The sequence below is a fragment of the Muntiacus reevesi genome, chromosome 4 (assembly GCF_963930625.1).
Source record: "Muntiacus reevesi chromosome 4, mMunRee1.1, whole genome shotgun sequence".
Classification (NCBI taxonomy): Eukaryota; Metazoa; Chordata; class Mammalia; order Artiodactyla; family Cervidae; genus Muntiacus; species Muntiacus reevesi.
In genome coordinates, this window is record NC_089252.1 from 143,068,917 (window position 1) to 143,096,870 (window position 27,954).

General features: G+C 50.3%; 2 protein-coding genes across 4 annotated transcripts; both read right to left on the bottom strand.

Moving 5' to 3' along the window:
- Nucleotides 1-57: 57 nt before the first annotated feature.
- On the bottom strand, nucleotides 58-3,609 carry PFDN5 (prefoldin subunit 5). Its single transcript, XM_065934323.1, has 6 exons — nucleotides 3,480-3,609; nucleotides 3,171-3,273; nucleotides 2,832-2,863; nucleotides 1,648-1,722; nucleotides 1,454-1,559; nucleotides 58-262 (listed from the first exon to the last, which is right to left on the bottom strand). The coding sequence occupies exons 1-6, from the start codon at nucleotides 3,549-3,551 to the stop codon at nucleotides 186-188; spliced, it is 465 nt and encodes a 154-aa protein (XP_065790395.1). The 5' UTR covers nucleotides 3,552-3,609; the 3' UTR covers nucleotides 58-185.
- A 1,577-nt stretch (nucleotides 3,610-5,186) lies between these two features.
- Nucleotides 5,187-27,249, bottom strand: ESPL1 (extra spindle pole bodies like 1, separase). Of its 3 annotated transcripts, none has more exons than XM_065934325.1 (31): nucleotides 27,214-27,249; nucleotides 26,688-26,780; nucleotides 25,469-26,512; nucleotides 25,084-25,188; nucleotides 24,804-24,924; nucleotides 22,307-22,443; nucleotides 21,085-21,278; nucleotides 20,565-20,804; nucleotides 20,199-20,343; nucleotides 19,749-19,887; nucleotides 19,411-19,550; nucleotides 18,038-18,172; nucleotides 16,756-16,875; nucleotides 16,093-16,264; nucleotides 15,595-15,723; nucleotides 15,308-15,464; nucleotides 14,609-14,718; nucleotides 12,566-13,560; nucleotides 11,790-12,117; nucleotides 11,432-11,593; nucleotides 10,850-11,063; nucleotides 10,558-10,748; nucleotides 9,865-9,992; nucleotides 9,619-9,741; nucleotides 7,339-7,494; nucleotides 7,058-7,228; nucleotides 6,828-6,932; nucleotides 6,541-6,656; nucleotides 6,171-6,254; nucleotides 5,833-5,997; nucleotides 5,187-5,542 (listed from the first exon to the last, which is right to left on the bottom strand). In XM_065934325.1, the coding sequence occupies exons 2-31, from the start codon at nucleotides 26,766-26,768 to the stop codon at nucleotides 5,341-5,343; spliced, it is 6,309 nt and encodes a 2,102-aa protein (XP_065790397.1). In that variant the 5' UTR covers nucleotides 26,769-26,780; nucleotides 27,214-27,249; the 3' UTR covers nucleotides 5,187-5,340. The 3 variants fall into 3 exon arrangements, with proteins under 3 accessions (XP_065790397.1, XP_065790396.1, XP_065790398.1); XM_065934324.1 differs by having other exon boundaries at nucleotides 27,174-27,222; XM_065934326.1 differs by lacking the exon at nucleotides 27,214-27,249 and adding an exon at nucleotides 27,003-27,083.
- Nucleotides 27,250-27,954: the final 705 nt, after the last annotated feature.

Genomic DNA, 27,954 nt, shown 5'->3' on the forward strand with positions numbered 1-27,954 from the left:
CCACCTCCCTCCCACCTCATCACCAGTCCCTTGCCTAATGCAAGAAAAGACCACCACTCTGCCCAGCTGGCTCATTTATTAGCATTAAACACAGACCCTCTTCTTCCCCCATTCCAGGAAACCACGTCCACAAAGTCCCAGGGCCCAGAAGCAGGCACCCTCTGCCCCATTTCTGAAACAAGCTCTCAGGCCTTGGCGGTAGCCTGAGCTGCTCCCAGGGTTGTGAGCTGCTGAATCTTCTGGCTCATCATCTCCATGACAGCTGTGGAATAAAAGAAGCGTCAGACCCTGGGCAGGAGCTGAAGGGGAGAGCCCAGAGTTAAGGAAAATTGACAGGTAGACTACTACAGTTAATTAACTTTCAACACAGAGATTCACTATAGAGGGCAAACACAACACCAATTTAGAATCTAAATTGTCAATAATATGAGATGTGAAAGTCGCTCAGTCGTGTCTGACTCTTGGCAACCCCATGGACGAGAGCCTACCAGGCTCCTCTGTCCATGGGGATTCTCCAGGCAAGAATACTGGAGTGGGTTGCCATTTCCTTCTTCAAGGGCTTTTCCCAACCCAGGGATCGAACCCAGGTCTCCCGTATTGCAGGTGGATTCTTTACCGTCTGAGCCACCAGGGAAGCGTGTATGAGAATAATATGAGAACCACTGGGATATAAAAACGAACAAAATACAGTTTCAAATGAGTCAGATATACCCAGAAAATAACAATGTGGAAAAGATGTTTGCCTTTAGAACACTGGTTCTTAATCCTAACTCTGTATCACACAGGGAGCTTTAAAAAAAACAAACAAACACTGTTCTCTGGAATCTCACCCTACTGATTCACAGTGATCCTTGAACAATATCCATTTGAACTGTGTGGGTCCACTTACATGTTTTTTTTCCCCCCAATACTAAACACTATAGTACTACATGATCTACAATTGGCTGAATCTGCAAACTTGAAACAGAGGATACAGAGGGGCAGACTATAATTATATGCAGATTTTCTTCCACTTCACTAAGGTTTAGCACCCCTAACTCCCACAGTGTTCAAGGGTCAACTGTAGCTGGTTTGGAGTGCCCCAGGTTTTCTTTTTAAACTATCTGGGTGATTCTAATATGTAGCCAGGGCTACAACTGCTAGTAGTTGGCTAGTTATGGCTATATTTCTTTGCTATGTGTTCATTTACATGCACCTGCTCCCTCATTCCATCCCCATTAAATAGGAACTAAACACAAAAACACATGATTTCCTTTCTCTAAATTTCTCAAGCACCAAAGGCAGTGGGTATGTTAGACACAGAATCTAAGGAGTAATAAATCAAGATACCAAAAAGAAAACAACGGTTTTAATCCAGCAAAGGGGATACTCCCTCCCATGGTTCACACTGCAATCCATGTTTGTTATTATGGAGGTAAAAAGGGTCTGAAGAGGTGTCCAAGGCCAAGCTTACCCTGTTTCATGGCGTGCTTCTCCTGCAGAGCTGGCTGGATTTTTTCCATTTGCTTGGTAAGGAAGTCTATCTTCCTCTTGAAGAAGTCCTTGGCATCCTCAGCTGTCTGCAAGGTCAGAGTGACTGAGAGGTAACCCATTCTGCATGCTAGCTCTCCCCCTCAGAGATGCATTCTTATGTTCCCTTCCACTCACCTTCTCTACATAGTAGCCAGTTCCCACATCGATAAGCACATGTTCCACATCATGTAGCTTCCCGGGGACATACATCTGAGAAGCAAGGATAAAGGGAAAACCAGCAGCAGCAGCAGCCCATTATGAGTCATGATTCCTTGTCAGCTAGTTCAGCTTGACCTCCCAACACCCTCCTTTTCTAAAAAGGAGGCAGGAATTCCCTGGAGGTCCAGTGGCTAGGAGTCACTGCTTTCACTGCTGGGGCTTGGGTTCAATCCCTGGTAGGGGAACTAAGATCCCACAAGCCATGGGACAGAGTGGGAAAAAAAAAAATTAAATAAGCTACAAGGCACATCTGAAGGCCTACAAACTCCACATAAGGAGAGACAGGGAAGTTGGTTCCTTATGGAGAAAAATCACATATGCTGATTTTGCTCTGATCCCATCTGCATCCTGCAAGCAGTTCTTACAATTCTTACCATTATTCCTTCCAGAAAGACTAGATATTAGAGCAATTAGAATGACAGATAGATCATTAGAATGACAGAACAACAATGATTTTTTTCCCACTGCTGTTGAGTAATAGGGTGAAAAGCCAGCCTCACTTTCTCTTTAACACTTCCAAACATGAATGAGCTAATTCCTTATGGATTTAATGTTGATTATTTAAGTAATCCCTACTAGGCTGCTATTCCTGTGTTTCCTTTTCAGCCTGTCCATTCTCAGGTAGTTTATGGGTGCCCTATTGCCATAACTTGCTCACTTGCGTAAAACATTCAACAGGTAAGACAGAATCCAGGTTTCTTAGTAACAACAGTTAGGAATAAGAGCCATAATTAAACTGAAATAGAGGATTAATAAACAGAACCAACCCCTTTGTTTCCATATCCTCTGTTCTTCTATTGCTTATGTTTTCTAAGTTATAGTAAAAACGTAAACCACCAGTTCTAGCTCCCTACTAGGTTATATCCTCAAAGAGCAAAGGGAAATAATCACACTCAATTCTAAATACATATACCTGGGTGCTCAAGAAGCACTAGTTAGACGCTGGCCTTAGGTTAGACAGCAGAACTAAGCGTGTGTTAATAGCAGTCTCAAAATCATCTAGGCACTCTGGAATAATCAAAATCTCCCGTCCTTTTTTGAAGGTTAGGTGTTAGGGAGAAAACGAGAGGGCAGGGAAGAGGTTCCTGCGGAAAGGATACAGAACTCGTCAGTGGGACAAGTAATTCTTTCCCTGTGAAAGCAATTAAGACAAACATGTGGGGAAGGTTGGCAGCTCCAACTTTTAGACGTTAAAAGGAGTTTCAAAACGGCACGGCGCCCGAAAACTATATGAAAAGGACGAAAATAGGGGCAACAGGAACAGAAAAATGTCCTGGACATTTCAACTCTAGATAAGCAACATGCAAAGGGCTCCTGCAGCGGTATACAATACGTAATGGACTGCTCTCTCGTCTCAGGTAAGAAAAGTGGATTAGGAGGCGGGAAGAGAAGCCGGGAGGCCACATCTCCCAGGTTCCCTTCGCACGCCTACCCCGTACCCTCGTTGTTTTTCTTCAACACGTTCAGACAGTCCTTGGCTTCCACATACTTGGTCTGAACCACCTTGAGCTGGGCAATGGACGTGGACAAGAACTCCACTTCCTACAGAGAACAGGAACGAGAGTCAGGGTCGGGGCTCGCGGGAGAGGCGGCCACCGCTAGAGAAGGGGCGGGTCCTGGGACGGGGTGGGGGTTTCGCCTGGGAATAGAATTCTCCCCAAGAGCGGAGGAATGGGGGGCAAGAGAGTACGCGTTGAGGGGGAAGGGAAGTGAGGCGGGAAAGGGGTGTTTTAGGAGCCCATCCCCACCTGGTCCAGCTGGTTCTTGAGCATTTCTAGCTGCGGCAAATTCAGCTCGGTGATGTTAACCGACTGCGCCATGTTGGGAAGGAGGGCCTATGAAGCGGAAACCAGCCGGGTGAGCAACGCTCTAGCCATCCTCTGCGTATCTCGATGGCTACGCCTGGAGGCCTCGCAGCGCTAGACATCTCTATGGTTCTTCAACCCAGACGAGAGGGAAACTCGCGGCGAGGCGGGGCGGAGGGGTGCGGATTCTTCTGCGTGACTCCCCTTGGAATAGAAAGGGTTGCGGCGTTTTCTTTTCACAAAATATCCCAAGCCTCGCATAATCAAGTTCTAACGAACAGGATTCTTATGCTCAAGAAACTTAATCTTACTCAGGCCTTGGGACTTCCCTTGTGGTCCAGTGGTTAAGAATCCGCCTGCCAATGCAAGGGAAACGGGTTCCATCCCTGGTGCGGGAAGATCCTATATGCCAAGGATCAACAAAGCCCCTTGTGCAGCAATTGCTGAGCGTAGCCCCCGCAAGGGGCAGCTACTGAAGCCTGGGCGCTTAGAGCCTGTGGTCTGCAACAAGAGAAGCCACCGAATTAAGCCCACCCACCCACTATGAAGTGTAACCCCCCACTCCCTGCCACTAGAGAAAACCCGCGCAGCAACGAAGACCCAGCACAGACGCACAGATACACCATAACTACAGGGTGGTATAAACCTGGTGACAACAGGCAAGGAAGAAGCCTGGGAAGTTCAAGGAGCAAGGGACAGTGGGGACAGTAGCATTATGAAAGGGATGCTTCGCGCAGATGAAGCTCGAGTCTGGCGGTTGAGAGAACAGGAAGGAGGCACATTATCAACCAGAGTACAGTGGTAGCTTTATTAATCAACACAGTGTTTTACCATGTGCTACAAGTGAAGGATACATGAGTGTAAGATACATAGTTATGAGCTTAACAATCTAGTTGGGGAGAGGAAAATCATAGATAAGTAGCAAAACTTCCCAATACGTGTGTGTGTGTGTGTTGGGGAGAGGAAAACCATAGATAAGTAGCAAAACTTCCCAATACGTGTGTGTGTGTGTGTGTGTGTGTGTGTGTGTGTGTGTGTGTGTTGTTCAGTCATGTCCAACTCTTTGCGATGCCATGGACTGTAGCCCGCTAGGCTCCTCCAGGCAAGAATACTGGAGTGGGTTGCCATTTCCTTCTCTGGGGGAATCTTCCAGACCTAGGGATTGAATCCAGGTCTCCTGCATTGCAGGCAGATTCTTTAACCATCTGAGCTACAAAAACTCCCGAGAACCTGCTGCTAAAGTGCATGGCACTGACAATTATAATAGCTGAATGTGGGGGAAGGACAATATCCACTTAGGAGAGGGCAGGGCAACTAAGGCAGTAAAGCTAATGTCATTCCCAGGATACCAGAGGCAGGAAGTTAAAATAGATATGAGTGCACCAGGCCAAGACATTCTCAATGGATCTATCTCTACCTTTCCTTGGGCTTTTGTCCCCACTTAGATCATTTTGATGCCCAGCTCTCCTTTAGCTTTGTCTGCTGAGGCCAAGCCAGGTCCATCTTTTTCCTGTGGCTTGCCTTTCTTCCCAATGTTCTCAGACTTGGACTCTTGCAAGTTATTCTTATCTATAGTACCACATAGTGGGAAGTGAGCAACAGTTTTATCTTCAAATGTTCTCAGAGAAACTACACAAAACAGGATTTTAATGTATCTTTATTATATTAAAATCAAATCAAAAGGAAATCTTTCATGTAAAACACTGGGGAAAATCACTTAAAATATTTATCTTCAGGGCCAAACCTAAGTTTGGAAGTAGAATAGTCACATAGCTTCTATCAGCAACAGGAGAGCTCCATGGGGTCACCGCAGGGAGACAGGCAAGCCATAGGCTACAGGTGCAGCCCCAATAAGGTACTTGAGTCGGGGAGCCTGGCGGGCCTGGCTGACATAGTACAGAAGGGGGGCTCCTGAACCTGCTCTAAGCCAGCCCTGCAACAGAGCCTCTGTGTAGCGGTCAATGTCACGATCAGTCACATCCCAGAGGTTACCTAAGAACAGGGGGCTGGGAAAAGAGAAGGAAGAAATACAAAGTAAGGGCTCAAAAACAGAACAGAGGGCAGCATAATTGGTGGTGGTGAATGAGTTGAAAGGGATTAAACCAATGAGAAAGTCCCTTGGCCCATAGTTCCAGGAGGAGGATAGACGATGACAAAGGGGTAAAGGCCCAGGCATGCCAGGGAACTAGGATGAGAGGAAAATGGGACACAAAAGAGCAACGATTTAGGTTTCAGACCTGGGAAAGCACTTGGGGGGGGGGACGACCTTGAATAGACTTTGCCCCTCGAGACTCACCAGCCAGCCATGATATACTTGAGCACGATGCCAGCCCCCTCCAGGTTTCCGTGCACAGCCAGGGCCGCGCTGCTGCAGCCGAACAGCAGGGCCACTGCCCGGCAGCTCAGACGGAGGACAGCCTGCCCGTCCAGGAAGCGGGCGCCGGCGCCATGCCCTGCATAGCTGAGGCAGAAGGAGATGTGATGGAACTGACCTCGCAGGGCCAGGTCAGGCCTCTGGGCTGCCTCCAGAGTTGTCCAGAGTCAGCCAGGGGCTCCAAAGCCCCAGAGCAGACCATGATGATACCTACCCTCTGGGACTGTCCCTCTCCCCACCACCCTGCCCTGAGCACTCACATATACAAGTCACGCTCCGTCAGGGCCGCCTGCACCTGTTCCGGGCTCGGCACCTCCCCAACCACCCCTTTCCAGCCAGCTTCACTGCAGGGAAAAGACAGTGAGAAGGGACTTGGCTGGAGGTACAGTGGTTAAGACTGCATTCCCAGTGCAGGGGGCGGGGAGCTAAGATCCGGCACACTGTGTGGTGCAGCCAGAGTAAGATGGGTCATGTGGCCAAAAGGGCAGAAGGGACATTAGGAAGGAGGTGGGCTGCAACATTTGATTCTAGAGGAAAGGACATTTACCCCTGTGTTGTGTCTACCCTTCCCCACCACCCTTCTTTTGTTGTTTTTTTTCTCACCACCCTTCTTACTCTTCTCCCCCTGACCTGCTAAAATGGGCTCGGAATTGCTCCTCTGTGTTTGACAGGTTATTGTGAGGGTTCAGGACGTAGAAGGTACTACGAGGGTCCACTCCTTGGCTCAGCACTGATGAGGCCCCGGACTGATGGAGAGACACGGGTGATCAGTGTCCCAGTTTGGTCAGAGCACCCAAGCTCCAACCAACCCAAGTCCCTTTCCATTCTTAAGACCGCCTTCCTCTCTTGCCACGTCTCTCTGCCTTTTCTTGTCCAATTACCCATCACCCCCACCTTCCATTCCCTGAACCCCACACCTCTTTGATGATGGAGTAGCTGAGCAAGAATCGGAAGGAGGGCAGCCGAGTGACAGGCAGGGCCCGGAGGCTGGGAATGCTCTCCCACGGCAGCTTCTGTAGGTCCTGGGCAAAAAGCACTCAGACGTTACTGTCCTGAGGCAGGGGTATGCAGCAGGCAGAAGGAGCATGGTTGAGAGGAGGTGCCCACTGCTCACCAGATGCTACCCACGTGGCCCCTGGCTCTTTACCTTGTCCAGCACTAACACGAGATGCCTACTGCTTGTTGCCATCTGACCTTGAAGACGCCCTACTGCCTCACCCAGGAGCTCTTGGGCTCGGGCTGGCTGGGCTGGGCACAGCCCATAAGCCAGGGCCTGCACGTCCTGCGGGGTGAGGGTACTGGCACCGCTGAGCATGATCTGCAGGGGACCAGTGGTCAGTGAGTATAAGAGTTCCCCTCTCCACCTGCAGTGGCAGGTGGGAAAGAAGTAAGGCTAGCTTCATCCTCTTCCCTGATTTCTCAACTCACTCTCAGCAGAGTGGGGTCAGGATATTTCCAGCCACATTCCTGTAGTGACTCTTGTAGATGGGAGGCCTCCTGGACAAGGCCAGGGTCCTCACTGGATGGTAGCAACAGCCCCCGCCAGCAGCCCAGCACGTACTTCTCTAGGGAAGCGGTGAGAACCTGGATGCAGAACAGAACCATCAGTGAGAGAGGAAGCCAAGTTTCTTTCCCCACAGGCACCATTTTGGAGACAAGGAAATGGGGTCTTCCAATGAGTGGATGTGTCTTATTTATCTTACGACCAACATAAAAGGCAAGAGAGGAACATTTTTCATTTGCTGAGACTCTAAGGGAGTATTGATAAGATAAGATTTGTAATAAATCACTACATTTGGATAAATACAAACAGGTGGGCAAAAGCTAAGCCAGGAAATGAAATTAAAATTATGGCTGGGAGTCTGATGTGCTGCTGTGTTTAGTTGCTCAGATGTGTCCAACTCTTTGAGACCCCATGGCCTGCAGCCTGCCAGGCTCCTCTGTCCATGGGGATTCTCCAGGCAAGAATACTGGAGTGGGTTGCCAAGCACTCCTCTGGGGAATCTTCCCAAACCAGGGATCGGACCCAGGTCTCCTGCATTGCAGGCAGATTCTTTACTGTCTTAGCCACCACCAGGGAAGGCCAAGAATACAGGAGTGGGTGGCGTATCCCTTCTCCAGGGGGTCTTCCTGACCCAGGAATCGAACCGGGGTCTCCTGCATTACAGGCAGATTCTTCACCAGCTGAGCTACCTGGGAAGCCCTGGGAGGCTGGTATTTGGCCTTAAATTCTTTTTCTTTTTTTTTTAGTTCTACCACTTTATTGTTACCAACCCATCTCCCTCCACCCTCATGCACACATGCTCAGTCATGTAATCCCATGGACTGCAGCCCGCCAGGCTCCTCTGTCCATGGATTTTTCCAGGAGTGGGTTGCCAACACGAGTGGGTTGCCATTTCCTTCTCCAGGTGGCCTTAAATTCTTATTTTGTACTTATCTTTAAACATTTCATTGCTATAACCCCTTCAAGTCTCGGGCTCTTGTTTATTTGGTTTTTGTTTTATTGTTTGTTTGTTTTTTTGGCCACACCACATGTATGTGGAAGTGGTCTTAGTTCCCAGACCAGGGATTAAATCAGTACCGCTTGCACTCTTGTTTAAAGTGCTTCTCAAGTAACCCAATTTTTATTTAGGCCTACACTTCCAGAAACAACAGTTAGAACTGGACATGGAAAAATGGACTGGTTCAAAATTGGGAAAGGAGTATGACAAGGCTGTATACTGTCACTCTGCTTATTTAATTTATGTGCAGAGTACATCATGCGAAATGCCAGGCTGGATGAAGCAAAAACTGGGATCAAGATTGCTGGGAGAAATATGAACAACCCGAGAAATGAAGATGATACCACTTTAATGGCAGAAATGGAAGATGAATTAAAGAACCTGTTGATGAGGGTGAAAGAAGAAACTAAAAAAGCTGGCATCAGACTCAATATGAAAAAAACTAAGATCATGGCATCTGGTCTCATCATTTCAAGGCAAACAGAAGGGGAAAAAGTGGAAAAAATGACAGATTCTTTTCTTGGGTTCCGAAATCACTGTAGACGGTGACAGCAGCTATGAAATTAAAAGATGCGTGCTCCTTGGAGGGAAAGCTATGACAAACCTAGACTGCGTATTAAAAAGCAGAGATATCACTTTGCTGACAAAGGTCCATACAGTCAAAGCTAAGCTTTTTCCAGTAGTCATGTATAGATGTGAGAGTTGGACCATAAAGAAGGCTGAGTGAGAAGAATTGATGCTTTCGAATTGTGGTTCTGGAGAAGACTCTTGTGAGTCCTTTGGACTGCAAGGAGATCAAACCAGTAAATCCTAAAGGAAATCAACCCTGAATATTCATTGGAAGGACTGATACTCAAGTTGATGGTCTAATACTTTGATCACCTGATGTGAACAGCCAATTCACTGGAAAAGACCCTGATGCTGGGAAAGGCTGAAGAACAAAAGGAGAAGCAGGTGACACAGGATGAGATGGTTAGATAGCATCACTGACTCAATGAACATGAATTTGAACAAACTGCAGGAGATAGTAGAGGACAGAAGAGCCTGGAGTGCCACAGTCCATGGGGTCGCAGAGTCTGACATGACTGAAAAACAGCAACACGTCCAGAAAGGACTTGAGGTAGTTTAGCACAGACCTAGGATGGACCCCTGAGAGAGGAGATATTCGAGGGCAGGCCCAACCCCATCCCACACGGGGAACACACACCTCCATCCTACGATCCAGTTCTAGCCGACCTGTCCACCACTCTCGCTTGTCAGTACAGCTGCTGTTCTCTTTCTGTTCTTTCTGGATGGCGTCAAACTCTTTCAAGGCTGAACTCACAGAAAGCTTTGGGAGATGGGGTTGTATAAGTTCTGCTTGTCCATGTGACCACCATCTCCATCCCCCAGGCACAGGTAGACCAGAAGCCTGCCCCAGCCCAACTCTGCTCCCTGACCCCAGGAAACCTACCTTGCTCTGGGAAGTGGGGATCTGTACAGTGACTGGGGGTTTGTCTTTTTCCAGCCGGGTCAGCAGGAGGGTGTTGCCCACAGTTCCAGGCTGGAGGGTGGCCAGGGCCAACACACACACGGTCACCCCTGGCACACAGGACATGTCCCGAGTTACTTCAGCTGTTACTTGGAATTCCTTCCACTGTCTTCTGCACTCAGTCCCTGTCCGTCACTCAAGACAACCCCTAGAAGTCTTCCCTGATCGCTGGAGTTCAAAGTGCTCTCCCTTGCTCTAACAAGTCCCTGTAGATAGACCATGTTTTTGTTTCTTTGTGTCCCTATAGAAACTAACAAATTGCCTCCTCTGACCTGCTCCCTTCCCCACTTCCCACTCACAGTGAGGCACTCAAATCATCAGTGAAGATGTTTTGTGTTAGCATAGGAAAACTCCAGACAGGAGTTTTCAGGTAACTCAATTTGCAAGTAACTCAAATTTGAGATTAAAAAAAAAAAATAAGACTTCTAGATTTAAGGTTATGTCTGTTTGGTGAGAGGAACAAAATGACTAATCAGTGGCAAAGTATGCCCTTCTACTATAAGGATCATAAATCTGTGTGTGAACTAACTAATACCTAAAGATCCTTCACCCAACTCTTTTCTAAGAAGAAGATGCATAAAAGAACAGCAGAGCCAATGATGCCTGCCAACATACCACTGGGAATCAGAGCAAGACGCTCCCGGAAACTGTCCTTCTCAGGCTGGGGGAAATGGCCAGATCCCAAAGGCCTGAAGGAAAAGAGGCGCTGGATTCGTGCCAGAGGGATGTCTCCAGGCCTTTCCTGGAGGTGCAGCCCCTGCAACTGGTCTGCTATGTCCAGCGATCCTCGACGCTTCTGGGCCTTGCTGTAGGCAACACAAGTGGAGGTGAGTTCTCCCTCCTTCAAAGTCTGGAGCCTCCCCTCTAGTCTGTTCCAGCACAAGCCTGAGGGATGGGGGGCACTCACCTGAGCTGCCTGTGGAGGTGGGTGAGCAGCTGGTGGCGACAGGTGATGGAGACAGAGTCGGTGACAAGGCAGGCGGTAGCATAGGGATCCCGGTGGCCCAGACACAAGGCCAGGAGGCGACAGAGGTGGGTGTAGAGCCCAGTAGGAGGACAGTGACTGACGCCACGGAAAGCACTGCTCAGTGAGTCGCAGATGGAATCCAGGGTAGACAGACCTAAAGGAAGGACAAGACATAGATGAATCCCTGACTTCCTGAGAAAATCTTCCCAAGAACCAGTGCCCATCTCCCCTCCCACGAGGAAATCAGCAGCTACCATTTCTGAAGGGCAGTGTGCCAAGCGCGGTGCTATGCAATTTACACACAGCCACTCTCTCCACCCTCCCCCAGTTCCATTTGACAGTTACGTAAATTGAAGCTCAGAGAGGCGGGGTGACTAGCACTCAGCTAGTAGAGAGTGTGTTGGGATTCAGACCCACGTTCAAGGCTACTGGATCCAGATGGGAATCCAAAACCAGAACCAAGGACAGAATGGAAAGGTACTGGGATCAAGTGACCCAGACCTCGGTGGTCAACATACTTACCGATGGCTATGGGGGCCGAAGGAAGTCTGTGCCGGGGACCCAGATCCATGTCTCTCTCCTTGTCTGGGCCAGGGACGAGCTGCTCCTCTTTGCTGGCATCCCGTCTCAACACCTCACATTCTCCTATGGCTGAATCAGGCCCTGGACCTGGTGTCTTCCCACCTAGGCAGACGACACGACTTTTCTACAGAGTTCCCTCTTCCTGCTATCCCCTTGCTCTCCCTTCTAGGGTCCAGTCCCAGAGCCAGCAAAAAAAGTTTCTTTCTGTTCCATCTTTAGCCCCAGTTATCTGTTGTGTTTCGACCCCAGGGCAACCTCGAAAAAAATGGACCTCTACCTCCCACCCTTGCCCTCACACCTGAGGCTGAGTCTTCCCCATCAGAGCCCCGGAGGATCTCAAAGCTCATTTCCATCTGGTTGTCAGTCAGTTCCTCCTCAGGGATGGTCCTCATCATCTCGGGGCCCAGCTGCTCACAATGTCCTGATGCCACCTTCCTGACCCTCCGGCTTCTGCCACTGAGGCCAGGCGCATTGCCTGACGTGGCCACTGAGTTAGTCTTCACACTCGGGCCCTTCCTGGCCCGGCCCCGGCCCCGGGAAGCAGTGCCCTGTCTCTTGGACCCTGCTGCAAGCTGTGCCTCAACTGAGACGGGGTCTTCCAAGTCACTGTCGTCACTGAAGTTCACCTAGAATGGTGGGAAAGGGAAAAGGGCCAGGGGGCCTTCAGTGACAAGACATGGCCTGCCAGGAGGTGGCGCTGTGGAGGCGCCATCACCAAGGCCCTTGAGAAAGAATTAAGAATTAACCTCCTGCATGATCGGCCATACTCAATCAGGGGCAATAACTCTGGTGCAGAGGGAGGAAGAGGGAGAAGGAACAGAAGATCCAGAGGAAGGATGAAAAGGGAAAGGAACAGACGAGAACTAAGAAAAGTCCCTTCTGTCTGAAACAAATGAGGTCTTGAACTAGGTCTCCTTATGGAAGATATAAGGGGTACTGTGATAGGTAACAGGAGAGCTACAGCTCCCATCCAGCCCTAGGAAGCTATTCCATAGAAACACCTGCCCTGCAGAACTCTTCTCCAAGACCACCCTCACCCAATACCAGTACCACCTAGCTACAGTCCCACCTCACCTTGAGGCGTGTCTGGGCCCTCCGTTGTACCCTGGGGGCCTTGGGAACCTCAGACTTGGTCTTTGTAAGGAAGACTTCCTCAAATACGGTGAAGGGTACCCCAGGGCCGACCTGCCTGACCCGGCCTGGGGGCTTAGGTGTACAGGGTGGTCCTCCACCTTCCAGACCTTTCAGAGAGGTATGTGAGAGGGGCAGGGTAACAGAGTCCACTTGCTGGCGTCGTCTGGACTGGCCCGACTGTTTTTGGTTCCGAGGCTTAGAGGGTTCTGAGCCTGTGGGGTTCTTTATTGATGGTGGCTGCCAGCCCCAGGAGCTTGCAAAAAGTTGGGCAGTGCAGCAGCTGAGGCCGGTCAGCTTTGCAAGGGCCCGAACCAAGAGCAGGCTGGCTCGCCAGGGCTCCAGGTGGGGTATCCGCGCCACCACAAACTTCAACCCTGACTCCAGGACCTTTCCCAGGCTCTTGTTTGATGGCTGGCTCAGCCCCTCCAGTGCCAGCTGTGTATATGCCTGAGCCAAGATCTCATCGAAGAGGCCTGGGACAGGGGAGGGAGGTGCTGTGTGATTCAGGGAAGCCTGCAGAGCTTGGGCGAGGCGACCACCGGCTGCAGGGCAACGCTTCAGCACCACCTGCAGCAGATCCAGCCCCTGGGCCTCATGGCCCATGGCCAGTCTCACCCCTGCCGTGACCAACGCCCAGCGCAGACAGACCACTGAGAGGACAGGGTTGGCACAGAGTGAGCAATCACAGGTGGGCAAGTGGGTGAGGAAGCTGGGGCTGGGCTGGGGCTTGGTTTTCAGGATCGGGGAGGAGTTAGCAGAAGGTGCTACAGGGCCAGGCTCCTTGGCCACGGTGGCCACCAGCTCCAGGGCCGGGCCTTTGAGAATGAGTTCTTCCTCTGGGAGCCCTGGAGGATGGGGCGCTCGGGCCTGCTGCTTCCCCTTCTGCAGGTGGACCTTCTTCACAGAGTCTGAGTGCTGCGCAGGTCCAAGAAACTCTGAGCAGAGAGTGGAACAAGCATTACAAAACTAGGAGAAATGACTCCAGTGTGTCCTGAGCTACCCCAGCGGCTGATGCCCTCATCTGCATTATTTTAATACTTACTAACAGCTCATATATATTACTGTACTAGCACACTAGATATTGGTGTAGCTTACTGTTTTTTAAAATATTTACTTAATTGGTCATCTGTGCCAGGTCTTAGTCGCGGCAGGATCTTATTTGCAGCGTGTAGCGTCTTTTAATTGTGGCGTGTGAACTCTTAGCTGTGGCAGGTAGGCTCTAGTTCCCCTGACCAGGGATGGAATCTGGGCCTTTTGCATTGGGAGAGTGGAGTCTTAGCCACTGGACCACCATAGCTTACTGGTTTTTGATGAAATCCTAACTGCTTCTTCCCTTCTAGCAATGGATCAGCACAACCCACAGAGCCCCCATATCTGCAGCTCACAAGGCTGCATGGTTCAGGCTGGCAGGCAGGCATCCAGAAGCCCAAGTCTTAATCCTGGCTCCTGCCCCTGACTAGCCCCATGATCCTGGCCCAAAACACTGAATTTCTCAACTTTTCTGAATTTATAAATGGAAAAACTCAACATTCCCATTTGACTTCCCAGGGTTTTGTATGGGCCTAATGAAATACTAAAGGTAAAAGTAGTTGATAAGAAAAAAAAGCACCACAAGTATAGTATTTTATTATTAGCCCTAAGCCCTTCTGAGGATGCTACACTTGTGCTGCCTGATACAGTAACCACACACATGGCTGTTGAACATGGGAAGTGTGGTGAGTACCCAAGGCACTGAATATTCAATTTTATTTAAATTAAAATATATTAGCGCTGCAAACTAAGAAGCAGGTAGGGTTAGTCCTGGACAGGCCATCTGAAGGAGTGAGGACACCAGTGATCTGACTGAAGTGAAGGGAGCTTTGCCCTGGGACCAGAAGTCAGTGCATGATTTAGAAGGGAACCAAACCTTGATGTGTAAAGCTGTGTTACAGTGTATGCGTCACCCTCACCACCACCCATGGGCGCCGGGGCCTGGCTGCTCACCTGTGCAAGACTCGAGCAAGAACAGAACTTGATGGAGGTCCGACTGACAGAGGTCCATGTCGTTGCGTGCCAGCTCCAGCTCCCCCTTCAGCACCAGGAAGAGGGCACACCTGGTTGGGAGAGGTGATAACAGACCCATCAGTGGAATTCCTTGTTTCCCTGGAGGGTCTCTTTCTGCCCTTTTCTGGGCGGAGTCATCATAGTCTTTTCCAGCCTCCAGAAAGCCTTTACTTCCTAAAGCTGACTTTAGGCACTCCCTGGGGAAACCCTCTGTGATCAAACCAGCCCATCCTGGTGCCTAAAGACAGAATTTCCCAAATCGAATTCCTCACTGAAGAGATTTAGGGAATCACTGTATACTGGACCTCCCTTTTGGAGATTTATAAAGTGTATTAGCATACTGGAGGATATGATAAGTCCTATAGGAAACCCCATGGATAGAGGAGCCTGGGGAGCTACAGTCCACAGGGTCGCAAAAAAGTCGACACGACTTAGCAACTCAATGACAATCACAATAGGAAATAAAAACATCTAGTCTTGATTAATTCAGCATTTCCCACTTATTTGCCATGGAATGCATTCTTCCACCAAACCCTCCAAACATAACATGTTAATGTGTTGTACCAGTTTGGGAACCCACGGTCAAGGTCGTAGGCACTCAGGTTTGGGAATCACCAGGTTCCGGGGCCCTGTACTCACTGGCGTGGTATCTGCAGCTTTGTTGTAAGTTTCAGGGCCTCCAAGCAAAAGGCTTTGGCTTCGCTCACACTACCAAGGCGGCCCAGGCGGGAGACCAGCTTCTCCGAGCAGCTCAGCACCTCAGAAAGAACCTGCCATTTTTGTACCAGATTTTCACCTGCAGCAAAGGAGACAAGATCATCATCATGTGGAACCAGGATCCACAGTCTGAATCTCCTGGAGACAAAACCACCAGCCCTACCAACTAGTCTGCTCAGTCCCACACTGGCTCCCTTCCTCAGGCTTACCATAGTCCAGAAACGGCGTCTCCACAGCTGTTTTCTGAACTGAGAGCACATCGCTGCCCATGAGCAGGAGAATGATACTTCGGAGAAGCTTATGGGAGTCGATGAGCGCTATCTCAGGTGTCTGCCAGCCTGGGCAAGCGTGGGGGGGAGGTGGGAGGGACAAGAAGGGAGGTGATGTGGCCAGAGTTTCCACCACCTTCAAATACTAAGACAGCAAATGCAAAGCAGGCTCTCACCCTCTCCTTCTGTGCTTAAGGCAGACAGAGATAATCAGTCACAGAACTCCTTCCCTCTAAGACCAGTCTCAGAATCCTTGTCAGTTCAGGGCAGTCACTGAGCAATCAATTAGAATCAGCAAGTGACCTGAAACCCATGTGCTATCCCAAGCCTACTCTGGACAGCTTCAAGGCAGGCTCGTCCATGCAGTTGGACAGCAGAGGGGACAGCGCACAAACCACGCACACCCAGCAAGGAGGCCCAGCCACCCACTTCTTTCACCTTGGGCATACAGCTGCTCCCACAGCGGGGCCAACAGGCTGTCTGACGAGAAGCTCAGGTAGACCGCCACCAGCTGCAGGGCCTGGACGCGCAGCAAGTACCAGGCCTTGGATGCTCTCTGGAGGGCAGGGTCCTGAAGCACAGACAGCAGCAGAGCAGCGCCCTCAGCCACCTAGGGATAGAGGGTAGGGTTGCAGAGGAGAGCAGTGAGTGAGGTCGGATCAGCAATTCAGAGCTTGGGATGTCCCTAGAGATCACGAGGTCCAACCCCCTACTTTTCAGATGTTAAAAGTTAGAGAGCAAACTAGAGTCACAAGGGCACAAGATACCCAGCCACACAGCTCATGTGTGAGAAATCCCAGCCTTTCAGATCCCTCAACTGGTTGAGGGTTGTCAGTGTCATCCCAATTTCTAGTCACCGGACAGACTTTGCCCCTTGTCCCCGAGAGAGCTAGAAAAGGATGAAAATGGTGGGATGGCTCCTAGAGAAGCACTGGTGAATGATCCTTGGGAGAAGGTAAGGTGAGGAGATGGCTCTGCTTCTCAGGGCCAGGAATGTTCTCCCCAGCTCCAGAGAAACCTCAGGAGCCAGACAGATATCTGGAGAATCCTAAAATCCTTCCAAACCCCAGGACCTTCGGAGATCGAGAAAGTGAGAAGCACCTTTTGGCAGGCACAGTAGAGTCGACTTCGCAGGAGGTCACAGGTCAGGGAGAGGAGCAGGTATGTGTCTGTGGTGCGATCCAGAAGCTTCAGGCTCGACTCTGCCTCTTCCAGGTGCACCTGAGGAAGCATCGGGGTTTCTGTGAGCACGCTGGTGACGAGGAAGCCAGACTGTTCAAACTGAAGTGGATTAAAGTATTTGCAAGCAAAATGTCGAATACATCTAGTTAAATATTAAATTATCTCAAACATTATAATCCATGGACAGAGAAGCCTGGTGAGCTACAGCCTATGGGGTTGCAAAGAGTTGGACACGACTGAGCAACTAACACACACACACAGGTAGGAATTATTCTCTTACTAAAATGCTCATTTAGTACCTTTCAGTTAACCACTAAGCTAGAGAGAGAAAGCTGGAAAAGCAATAAGTAGGCCCTTCCATCCAACAGCTTGCAGTGCAGTGAGGCGGGGCATACCTATCTCATCATGATACAATGCCATCAGTGGTGTGGGGACACAGGAAAAGTGGCTGATTTTGCCCGTGAGGAAGAGGACATTTAACATGCTTTACGAAGGAGGAGGCCGTTTAGCTAGGCCTTGAAAAGAAAATACGTGTTTGCTGAACAAAAAAAAAGAAAAAAATGGGAGAAAAGTAACTATACCCCAATTTAAAAAAAAAAATGGGGGTGAGGGTGCATTTAGGGTGGAGGGATTAACATAGGCAAAGGCAGTAAGGCCCATACAAGGAATATAGTGGTACAGATGGGGTTCATGGTAGGGAGTGGCAGGAAAAAGAGTGAACCAGTGTACTGAAGGCATGCAATTCAGAGTAAAGGATCTGGGTCATATCCCTCAGGTAATGGAAAAGTTCACAAAATCCTTTAAGCAGGAAAGAGGTAGTAAGATCAGATCTGTGCCTGAAACCATCATGCTAGAACATGGAGTAGAAAAGAGAGGAACTGGAGGCCAACAGACTGGTTAGGACACATTGTAACAGCCCTCAGTGAACAAGCTAGAACACCAGAAACCATTGGGAAATACAGGATTAGTAAACGGCCTACTGCCGTTCTGTCTTACTGGGCTACGTAAGACAGTGAACAATTGGGAGATGGAGGGAGATGCCTCCTCTTCCCACAGCCGCCTCCCAACCACCCTTTACAATCCTTCAGCCAAATGTGGTGCAGAAGGCAGAGAAGCTGCCCCTTTGGTGTCCCATCTTCTCAGAGAAGAGAAGCCAGTCCCCAAAGCCAGGTCCACAAGCTGGGGTGGCTGGCACTTGTACCTGGGCGTAGCTGGGACAGCCGAGGGTCAGAAGGAGCTGGGTGACTTGGCAGGAAGAGCCGGCTGCCTTTGCATGGTCCTTCACTCTCTGTGAGACGATCTGGACAAGCAGGAGGACCTCCAGAGCCTGCAGGGGCTGGCAGACCGGGAGCAACGCGTTTACCCAACTTGTACTCAAGCCTTCTTTCCCACCCCCTCCTCTCCAGACCTGTGGTCTAATCTGAGGGCCTGGCTGGAATGCGGCCACCCAGACAGAGTAACCATTGGCCATCCCTAAGGAGCCAGAGAGGAGGGCAGCCGGGGGTGTGTGCAAGCCATCCTGCCCCCTCCCTTCTATTCTAAAGCCTGCATGCCAGCCATCAGCAATAGCCAGGATTTACTGAGCACTTACTATGTGCCAGCCACCGTACCAGCTCACTTTATCGTCACAACAATTCTAATCCTAACTTTACAGATGAGGAAACTGAAACTTATCTAGGATTAAGCTGCTTGTCTAAGCCCACATAACCGATATGTGGCAGAGGTAAGATTCAAATCTAGGGTTCAGGCAGCCTCCCCAGGCTCCTCCCACTAGGAAAGTAGCCTAATACCCATAGTACAAAGATCCTTTTCGTTTTTTCATAGGTTACTAATGTGGGGTCCAGAGAAGAACTTCAGGAAGTCCTTGACACCTCCCAGCACTGCATATAAAAATGTAAAATTGTGTCTACAGGTGTTTGTGTATTTTTTCCTGAGTATACACATCTCAAATCTTCTGATAATTAGGACTTCCCTGATGGTCTAGTGGCTAAGATTCTGTGCTCCCAATGCAGGGAGCCTGTGTTTGATCCCTGGTCAGGGAACTATGTCCACGTGCCACAACTAAGAGTTCATATGCCACAGCTAAAGTCTTGGGCAGCCAAATTAATAAATAAAAATAAATATTAAAAAAATTATCTGATAATTACTAATAATTACAGCTATCATTTGAGTAGTCCATTTACACACACCATCTTCCATGCATTATCTTATTGAATGCTAAGGTTGAGTTAATATTATTACCCTCATTTTATCTTATTTTTATTTATTTTTTTGGCTGCACCATGTTACATGTAGGATGTTAATTCCATGACCAGAGATCCAACCCACATTCCCCTACAATGGAAGAGTGGAATCTTAGCCACTGGACCGCCAGGGAAGTCCTGTTACTCTCCATTTAGAAATAAGGAAACGAGGTCTTGGAAGGTTAAGCAACTTGCCTAAGGCCTTGGGTTTAGACTTGGGGAGGTTGGTGATAGAGTGTACACTGGGTGACATGACTTCCCAGCCGGGACACGGGCCAAAGAAGGTGAAGGAGCTGAGTCTCCGGTCTGTGTCAACACACTGTCCCATTACCTTTGCCACCAGCTGATAGAGGGCCGCTAGGATCTGCAGGGAGGCTGCTGTTTGCTGGAGGCACCGTACGGCGGGGACCTGCCCCTGAGTAAGCACCTCCTTCCACAGGGCCAGGGCCTGGTCCAGGCACTTGGACTGTGCTGTAAGTCAGAAGAAAGGGACCAGCCATTCTCTCAGTGTGGGCCATCTGGGGAATGTGGTCACCTTCCCATAACAGCCTCTGCCTGGTGCCCGCCTCCCACCCACAGGCAGCCTCGCCCACAGCTGGGGGACCCATCCTTTTCTTAGGAGGCCATCGAGGAGGCCGCATCCGACCTCACTATGTTCGTGGCCCTCACCAGCATCCGCAGCCAGGTTGAAGGCAATGTTACTGTATAGGAAGCGATCTTCCTGGAGTTTATCTTCATAATTCAGGTCATTGACTTCAAACTCCTCCAGGTTACAAGGGGCCTGGGCTCTCCGATCCCGCTCGATACCCTGGATGAGATGATCAGGGTGAAGAGCAGGGTTGGTACTAGCTTATTGGGCTTCCTAGGTGGCTCAGTGGTAAAGAATCCACCTGTGATTCAGAAGGGGGTTAATCCCTGGGTTGGGAAGATGAAGATCCCCTGGAGAAGAAATTGGCAATTCCCAGTATTCTTGCCTGGGAAATCTCATGGACAGAGGAGCCTGGTGGGGTCACAAAGAGTCGGACACGACTTACTGACTGAACAACAGCTGACTTGCTGGGGTCCAGGGAAAATAATCCCTGTACCCAGTCCTGCTCAGCCCAGAGAAACCACGCTCACCTCCTGCATCTTGGCCTCCAGGGTACAGATGTAGAGCCACAGCAGGGCCTGGGCTTTATCATCCAAAAGTCGATCCTTGTCCTGGGCCTCAGGTTTCACAGATTCCAGAAGCTGCAGAGCTTCCCGGATGGCATCAAGGGCAGTGCTGTCAAGAGAAGATGCACTTAAGCCAGGCTTAACCCTGAGATCTGGCCGCAGTGTCCTGGGAAGGGCCTTCTGCAGCAAGCTGGCCTTACCCTTCAAGAGTCCCCATGACCACAAACTACAGGGGGCGCTCAGGGACGTGGAGAGGGAAACAGACTCCGAAAAGGGTAAGAGGACCCAGGGCCAGAAGCAGGAGTGGCCTCCCCTGCCCTTCCTCCTCACCAGTCAGTCTGCTGGGCAAAGTTGTGATAGCAGAGCACCTGAGCCAGTTCCACCAGGTGGGTGGCTCGGGCCCAGGCTCCGGCTGGTGTCTCCTCGGGGCTCAGCTCTAGCAGGTCACAGATGACGTTGAACCGCTCCTGCCCCGTGTTGGCCCGCACGCCCTTGTAGGCCTGCAGTTCCTCCCTGAGCAAGCGGGCCAGGGTCTCCGTGTCCCAGCCACTCAGGCTGTCTCGCAGCGTCCTAAGAGAAGGCAGGCTTAGCACCCAGGAAACCTGGCCCCACGCCAAGGAGTCCCCGCCCTGGTTTGCTGAGCTCACTTTCCAGGGGTGAAAGCAAGAACACCTCCTGTCACTGCTGTCCCCCCAGAATCCAGCCCCGGGCCTGCACATACTCAGCACTCAATCAATCACAGTGAATGGGAGGGAACAGTGCCTTTCTCAGACATGAGAATGAACGTGACCTTGAGTGCCAAAGCAGTCGTGGCCAGGAGACTGGGTCGTCCCCTTCCCCACCAACTCACTTCAGCTGTAGCTCCTTGTCTCCAGCTCTGGCAGCATCCATCTTGACCCGAACCCAGAAGGTGACTGGCTCAGTCATGTGTTCGGGGCCACAGGGCTGCAGGGCTGCCAGCCACAAAGTCACCATCTTGCAGCCCTGGGCCTGTTTACCCAGTTTCTTTAAACTCTCTATGTGTAGCCGGAAGCACCTGTGCAACTGACCAGAGGAAGAAAACAGACCCAACTGAAGAGGGGTGCAAGGAGTACGTACCCTGGGAGAGTATGTGCGTGCATGCCCATGGTCCTCCTGCCCCCAGACTCGCCCCACGGCAGGAGACACCTAAGAACTAAATATCCTGGGTGCTCTCAACTTGAGGCGTTGACCCATCCCAACCACATATCCATCGCCCACACCCCTGAAAACCTGTCCCTCCTCCTGACTCTCCCCCTGCTCTCAGCAAATCGCCACCTCCTGAGTTGGAAAGGTGAGACCATCCTGACCTCTTCTTCCCCCTCTCTCACAGCCAGTCACTCTCCAGTTAGTCCTTGACTTCTTGCACCCCCCCCCCCCACTTCTGTCCATCCCCCAGGAAGCTGCCTCAGTTCAGACGCTTGCCCTTTTCTGCCTGATCTGCTGGAGCCACCTGGGTGCCCAGTATTGTCCTGGCCCTTCAATCATTCACTACAGCAATGCTGAGAAACCCAAGATGCCACATCTTGGGTTGTGGCCTTGAGAAACCCAAGGCCTCCACATCAATCTTTGAGAGGCTCATCAGATGAAACCCAAGGCCCTCTGTGACCCGTCTCGCCTGCCAATCCAGGCAGCCCATCATTTCATGGGTATATTCTTGTTTTATGATAGTGGTTCTCACTCTGGTTGCCCAAAGGAACCCCTTAGGGAACTTAAAAAAAAAAAAAAAATCCAGATGTCTGGGCTCCAGTGCCAGAGAGTCTGAGGGAATTAACTTGGGACAGGCTTCAGAAGTTATTTTTTTTCAGCTTACCCGATTCTAACATCTAGCTAGGATGAAAAGCACTGGCTGGGGACAAGGCTAAATATAAAAAGTGAGTCAATCAAAAAAAGTAAAGTAAATAACAGTACATGTGAGGTCTGGGAAACACCGCCCCAGATACCAGTGCCAACACGCAGCTCCTGACTCTCTACTTCACGGTCCTGGCCAGGCCCTTGCATGCCAGTCGAGTCCCCTCCTCCCTCTCAACATCACCTCCCTCCTACCCGCGTACCTTCTCAGGTGGCACCTCAGCATAGGTGCCCAGCTTCGCTGAGCCCAGGTGCTGACAGAGGGGCTCGGAGATGGCACAGGCTTCGGCATAGAGCTTGTGACTGTAGAAGCTGTAGGCCAGGTTACTGGTGTAAGAGGCTGCAGGGGAAAGAGAGGACAGAGGACCGCAGGAATGGCTCCATGCTCTCTGCTGTTGGAGGGGCGGTAGAGAGATGTTCAACCTGTGTGGTCAGCTCAGCAGCCCCTGGATTAGACAGCAACGCCCATTGCTAGGGAGTGAGAACAGGGCCGGTCTCCCCTTCCGGGTTCCAAGTCAGCCTGCGCCCTCCCTTCTGGAAGGCAACCTCACATCACCCAGCACCTCTGTACCTTTTTTTTAAAGAAATACTTATTTATTTGGCTATGTCAGGTCAGGTTTTAGTTGCCAGCTGCGGGCTCTTCACTGCATCATGTGGGATCTTTAGTTGTGGTGCACAGACTCTCTAGTTGTGGTTTGAGGGATCACTAGTTGCAATGCGATCTAATTGATCTGCGGTGAGTATAGATCTAGTTGCTCTGGGATCCTAGTTCTCTGACTAGGGATTGAACCCAGATCACCAGCATTGCGAGGCGAATTCTTTACCACTGGACGACCGGGGAAGTCCCACCTCTGCCCTTGTTTTACGAGCCAAGTCCTCATTCCCATACAGGGCCCATCCCTCCTCACACACTGATCTGTCTTCACCTTGCTCCAAAGGTCAGCATTTTGAGGGGCACACTCTGGCCTGTCCCTCACCTCCCTCTTCTTCCCTCAGTCCACGGAAGCCTCACTAGCCTCCCTGCTAGTCCTTGAACACACACCAGCTCTCTCCTGCCATAGGGCCCTGGCACTGGTTGCTTCCACTGCCAGGGATGTACTTTCCCAGGTGCCTACTTGGCCAGCTCCCTCCCACACTCCAGGTTGTTCTCACGTCACCCTCTTCATGAGACCAACCCTGACCACCTATTTAAATGAATGGTAACTTGCCCCCTCATCTACTCTGAGCTCCTAATTCCCTTTCTTCTCCTGTTCCACTTTTCCTTTCTCTCCATATTTCTGATCATTTTCTAACAAGTTGTACTTCAGTTATCCTACTCTTTATGGTCTTTCTCCCCCAACCAGAATGTGGCTCCATGACAGCAGAGCTCTTTGTTTTGTTTACTGACATACCTAAGAACTCGAAACAGTGCTTAGCAGCACACAGTAGGTACTCAATAGATATTCACTGAATGAATACACTCTTCCTAAATTCTAGTTTAGGCAGTTTCCTGGCTATCGACATAGATGGCTGGAAGAAAATAAAGTAGGTCTTCAATATTCTGTGGGAAGAATCTTCATATGGTTAATTTTTGTCACTCCTTATATTTTTTCACTTCTGTGGCCAGGTTCAACCTGAAAATACGAATATGAAAAACTTCCAAAACCTTCTAGTGACTGAACTCTTTAGGTTTACATAATTTAAACTAAAGGACCATGCTTTTTGTAAATTAAGGGGGAAATTTATTATGAAATACAAAAAACAGGCAAAACTAACCGATGCTGTTAGGTTAGTGGTTACTGTTGGGGTGAGTGGACCAGAAGGAGGAACAGAGTGGTCTTCAGGGGGTTTAAATCATACTCTTTGAGTTGACCTAAATGCTGATTACAAAGTATGTTCCCTTTGCAGAAGTTCATCAGACTGTTTGCTTATGACTTTAGTATTTTTCCCTATGTTTATTTAAATTAAAAAGGGTGGGAAGAAAAAAAAAGTGGGGAAATATATATGCCTGTTGGCTAATATATACATATTACATAGTATATACACATATAGTACATATACATAGTGTATCTCTAGCAGGATGCATAAGAAATTGACCATATTAGCTGCATCTGCAAAGTGGGATTGGGTTACTAGGATTAGGAGGAACAGAGGAACTTTTCACTGTCTGCCCTTTTGTGCAATTTGAATTTTGAATCATGTGAATGTTTTGCCTGGTTTTAAAAAATTTAAGTTATGACCATTCTACATGGGCTTCCCTAGTGGCTCAGTTGGTAAAGAATCTGCTTGCATTGCAGGAAACCTGGGTTCAATCCCCAGGTCAAGAAGATCCCCTGGAGAAGGAAATGGCAACCTACTCCAGTAGTCTTGCCTGGAGAATTCCATGGACAGAGGAGCGGGACAGGCTGCAGTCCGTGGAATTGCAAAGAGTCGGACACGACTGTGCGACTAACTTTCACTTTCAAATGTTCATGAAACACATGCCAAGTCAGATTTCAAAGTCAATGAGAAAAAAAATTAACATCTGCTCTGGTAAATTAGTCTCATCACTTCTCTACTGATGTTAAATACAGAGTAATGGATATTATAAACACCTTTTCATTGCCTCCAAAAACCACAGGGAATCCCAAAGAGGTCAGAACAATCCAGCAAGTGCTACTTGCCTGCCTAACAAGTGATGACTCTCCCAAGAACCTTGCATCTGACACCCATGGTACTAACCAGTCATCCCCAGGTAGTCAGTCAGCTCTCGGCCAGACAGGCCCTGTAAGGCCTCCAGCATCCAGATAACAGTAGATCTGCAACTGTCCGCTAGCCGGGCCAAGTCAGCCAAATTAGCTTCCTGAAGGGACAAGAAAGGTGACAGGAGACAGGAGACATAAGAGGTCCAAGATGATGTCCACCCCACTCCATGCCCAAAGCAACTTCAAAGCTCTACCAAGGACAGTCAAGCAACCCCAGATCCTAGGACCTGTCCAGGTTTTTTGATTCCAGATGGTACCTGACAGCCTTGGGCAAAGTCATAAACCACCGCAGTGTAGAGGTGAAGTCCCTGAAAGTGTATCTGAACCAAAGCCTGCAGCTGCTTGGAGGAGTCCCCACAGACCTGAGGAAGGAAGGGAAAGGTTGGTTTGAGGGGCAGAGAGCTCCAAGCTGAAGCCTGGTCCAGAGCCCGGGAGAACTGACACAGCCTGGGGAGTAGGAAAAAGGACATCAGAATGGACCCCTGCCAGCGTACACTAGGCTGCTTGCTGGTTGGCCAGGCACGGTCCAGAGAGCAGCTTACCAAGGCAGAACCCAGGGTCTCCAGATCTTACCAAAGACCCTAGCCCGATAGAGAGGCCACAGAACCACATTCCCACCCGACCTCTGGGTCCTGAACTCACACCATCCTGCAGCTGCTGGATGAGGGAAGAGTAGCTGCCAAGAAAAGCAAAGAGACTCAGAATGGCATCAAGTCCATACTGCCCCTTGGTGCCTCGCTCCAGGACTGAGAGGAAGAACTGGCAGCTGTCACACAATGCCCGCAGTGGGGGTGATGGTGCCTCCAAGCTGTTCTTCAGGACAGCTGATGCCTTGATCAGAAGCTTGGCCACTGTCTGGGGTCCTCCTTCCCCAGCCAGCAACTGTTCAACTGCCAGCTGGCACAGCTGGAGGCTGGGGGCCAGACTGGTGTTCCTTAGGTAATCGTGGGCCTTCTTCACTGTACTTGTGGCCCTGGTGTGGTGGTGGTTCCAGCAGAGGCGACGACAGTGTTCCAGGGTGAGCTCCAAGAGACAGAGGGCCCTCTGGGGGGAAAGAGGACCAGGAGAGGCTCCTTCACCCACCAAAGCTGTGATCACATGCCTGGAGAGCAGGTCATCTAGGAAATCAGCATCTGCTTCATTCAGACCATGCCCACTGGCTTCAAATAGCTGATGGGCAGCCACCACTCGACAGGCTGTTGGAGAAGCAAAGTGGGGAATCTCACAAGGGATACTTTCATCCTCCAAGAGTACTAGAAAGCTCAAGGCCTTTAACCGAGCTGAGAACGCAGCTCGCCGCTCCATCAGGCCTTCTGCCCCCTTCCAAAGCAGAGAAAAGCTGCCCCGAGCCACAGCCTCATAGTCCTGAGGAGCAGCTTGGCGAGGACATTGCACCAGGCAGGCATGGAGGGGCTGAGCGAGTCGGAGAGTGGCTTCTGGGTCTCCCTGTGCAGCAACATTCCGCAGAAAGATGAAGAGAATTCGTTCCAGGTAGAGGGGTGAGCGCTGGGGTGTAGACATCAAGTAGCCATCGCAAGCCAGCTCCGCCAGCTCCAACAGGCTTCCCAGGTGCTTAGGGCAAGCCAGCTTGACAGTCAGCTGCTGGTTGCAAGCCCTCAGGATGGCATCACAAGCTTGTCTCCTCTCGGAATCAGACCGGCAGCTGGGAAGCTTGGTCAGAAACTCCTAGGACAGGAAGATGTGAATGAGGCTAACGAAGAAGAAAGAGATGAGGAAAAGAAATAGAAACAGGGCTGCCCAAGAGAGGATCTCCTACTCATCTGTCTCTTCAAATAAGTTAAAAAACAAAACAGCTTAGCTTGGTAAGCCAGGTGTGTCCACAGTAAAACAGCGCACCCACCTTCAAGTCAGGCAGCAGCTCTTCAGTCTCCTTTGGACTGCTTAGCAGGGTCCCAAAGTTGACTCCTTTGAAGCTCCTCATGGTGCCGGAGGGCTAGGGGAAAGGAGACGGATAAGGGAAGGCAGAGAAGATCTGTAAAGGAGCTAAATGAAGGGCGGGAGAATGGCTTGAAGGTGCGGAAGATGGAGGGCAAAGAAAGCCCTCAGAAATCCTGTCGGAAAAAAAGTCCATGCCAGGACGCCGGGCTCCCATTATAAACCGACGCTTCTGCTTGCCTTCCTCCCAGCCTATCCCCGGCCTCACTACCCTTCCTACCAATCAACGCCCCACAGCAGAGGCCTCCATCGAGCTCTCCGGCGCCCACCAGGATGCTCCGAGGACTCCCGACTTTCCTTAGTAGAGCCACCCGGCCTATCCCTCAAGTCAGCACTGGGGCTGCATTCACCTCGGCGCATACACCCGTTCACGAGTACCTCCAGGCCTTACCGTCCCAGAGATCATTCTTCTTTCCAGGGCCAGGACTTACCCACCAGACTGAGTACTCCGCAAAGATCCAAAATGTAACCTTCCTTTTCCGCGCCAGCCCCTCCTTTCAAATATCCCCCAGCGACCAATCAGCAAGAGTTGCGTAACGCCGGTAGGTCGCGAGGCGTTCTGGGAGTTGTAGTTTACCCGCCGCGTGTGGTTTACCCGTCGTCACGTGATGCCTGCGGACGGGATCCCGCTGCTCTGGACGTTACGACCTCTTGGGGGCGCGGATTTCCCCACCTTTTCCAGTTGGGGCTGACCTCTTCAGTTTCCTGCGGCTTATCTGCAGTCGTGTAGGCCAGCCTCTGCCTTTGTCACCTCCCCTTTATCGTCAGAGCTCGGAAAGAGTTTAAATTTCCAGAGAAGAGAAGTAAAGTAGACAACAAGAAGAACTTACTTGGAAACTCTCAATTTGGGTTACTAGCAAAAAAAAAAAAAAAAAAGGGCGTAACCTTTCAAGGAATTCTTTAAAACCGTAGTTTTCCGAGGGGTGCTGACGCAAGTACTGTAGCGAGTTCCAGCTCTCTCTGCCTTCCAGCCTTGCTCTCCCTCCATCAGTTGGATTGTTTGAGAAAGACAGAATTTTCTTGATGGGGGTGGAGGGTAGATGGGTAGGGTAGGGGCTGTGAGTGAAGAACTAGGAAAATTCATTCAGTGGAATATTTCACAGGTTTTAATGGCTTGCGTTCGGTGACTACAAACTACGTCCCCAAACATGCACTTGACTGCCTCTCTTCCC

Excerpts from the sequence above, each read along its gene's own strand:
- PFDN5 (XM_065934323.1), bottom strand. The coding sequence starts at position 3,551 with ATGGCGCAGTCGGTTAACATCACCGAGCTGAATTTGCCGCAGCTAGAA. Across the intron at positions 1,723-2,831 it reads TTGTCCCACTGACGAGTTCT|ATGTATGTCCCCGGGAAGCT; the intron begins GTATCCTTTCCG and ends CTTGCTTCTCAG. Across the intron at positions 1,560-1,647 it reads CTGGCTACTATGTAGAGAAG|ACAGCTGAGGATGCCAAGGA; the intron begins GTGAGTGGAAGG and ends CTGACCTTGCAG.
- ESPL1 (XM_065934324.1), bottom strand. Across the intron at positions 22,444-24,803 it reads TGACTACCTGGGGATGACTG|CCTCTTACACCAGTAACCTG; the intron begins GTTAGTACCATG and ends TTTCCCCTGCAG. Across the intron at positions 7,495-9,618 it reads AACTGGATCGTAGGATGGAG|GTTCTCACCGCTTCCCTAGA; the intron begins GTGTGTGTTCCC and ends TTCTGCATCCAG.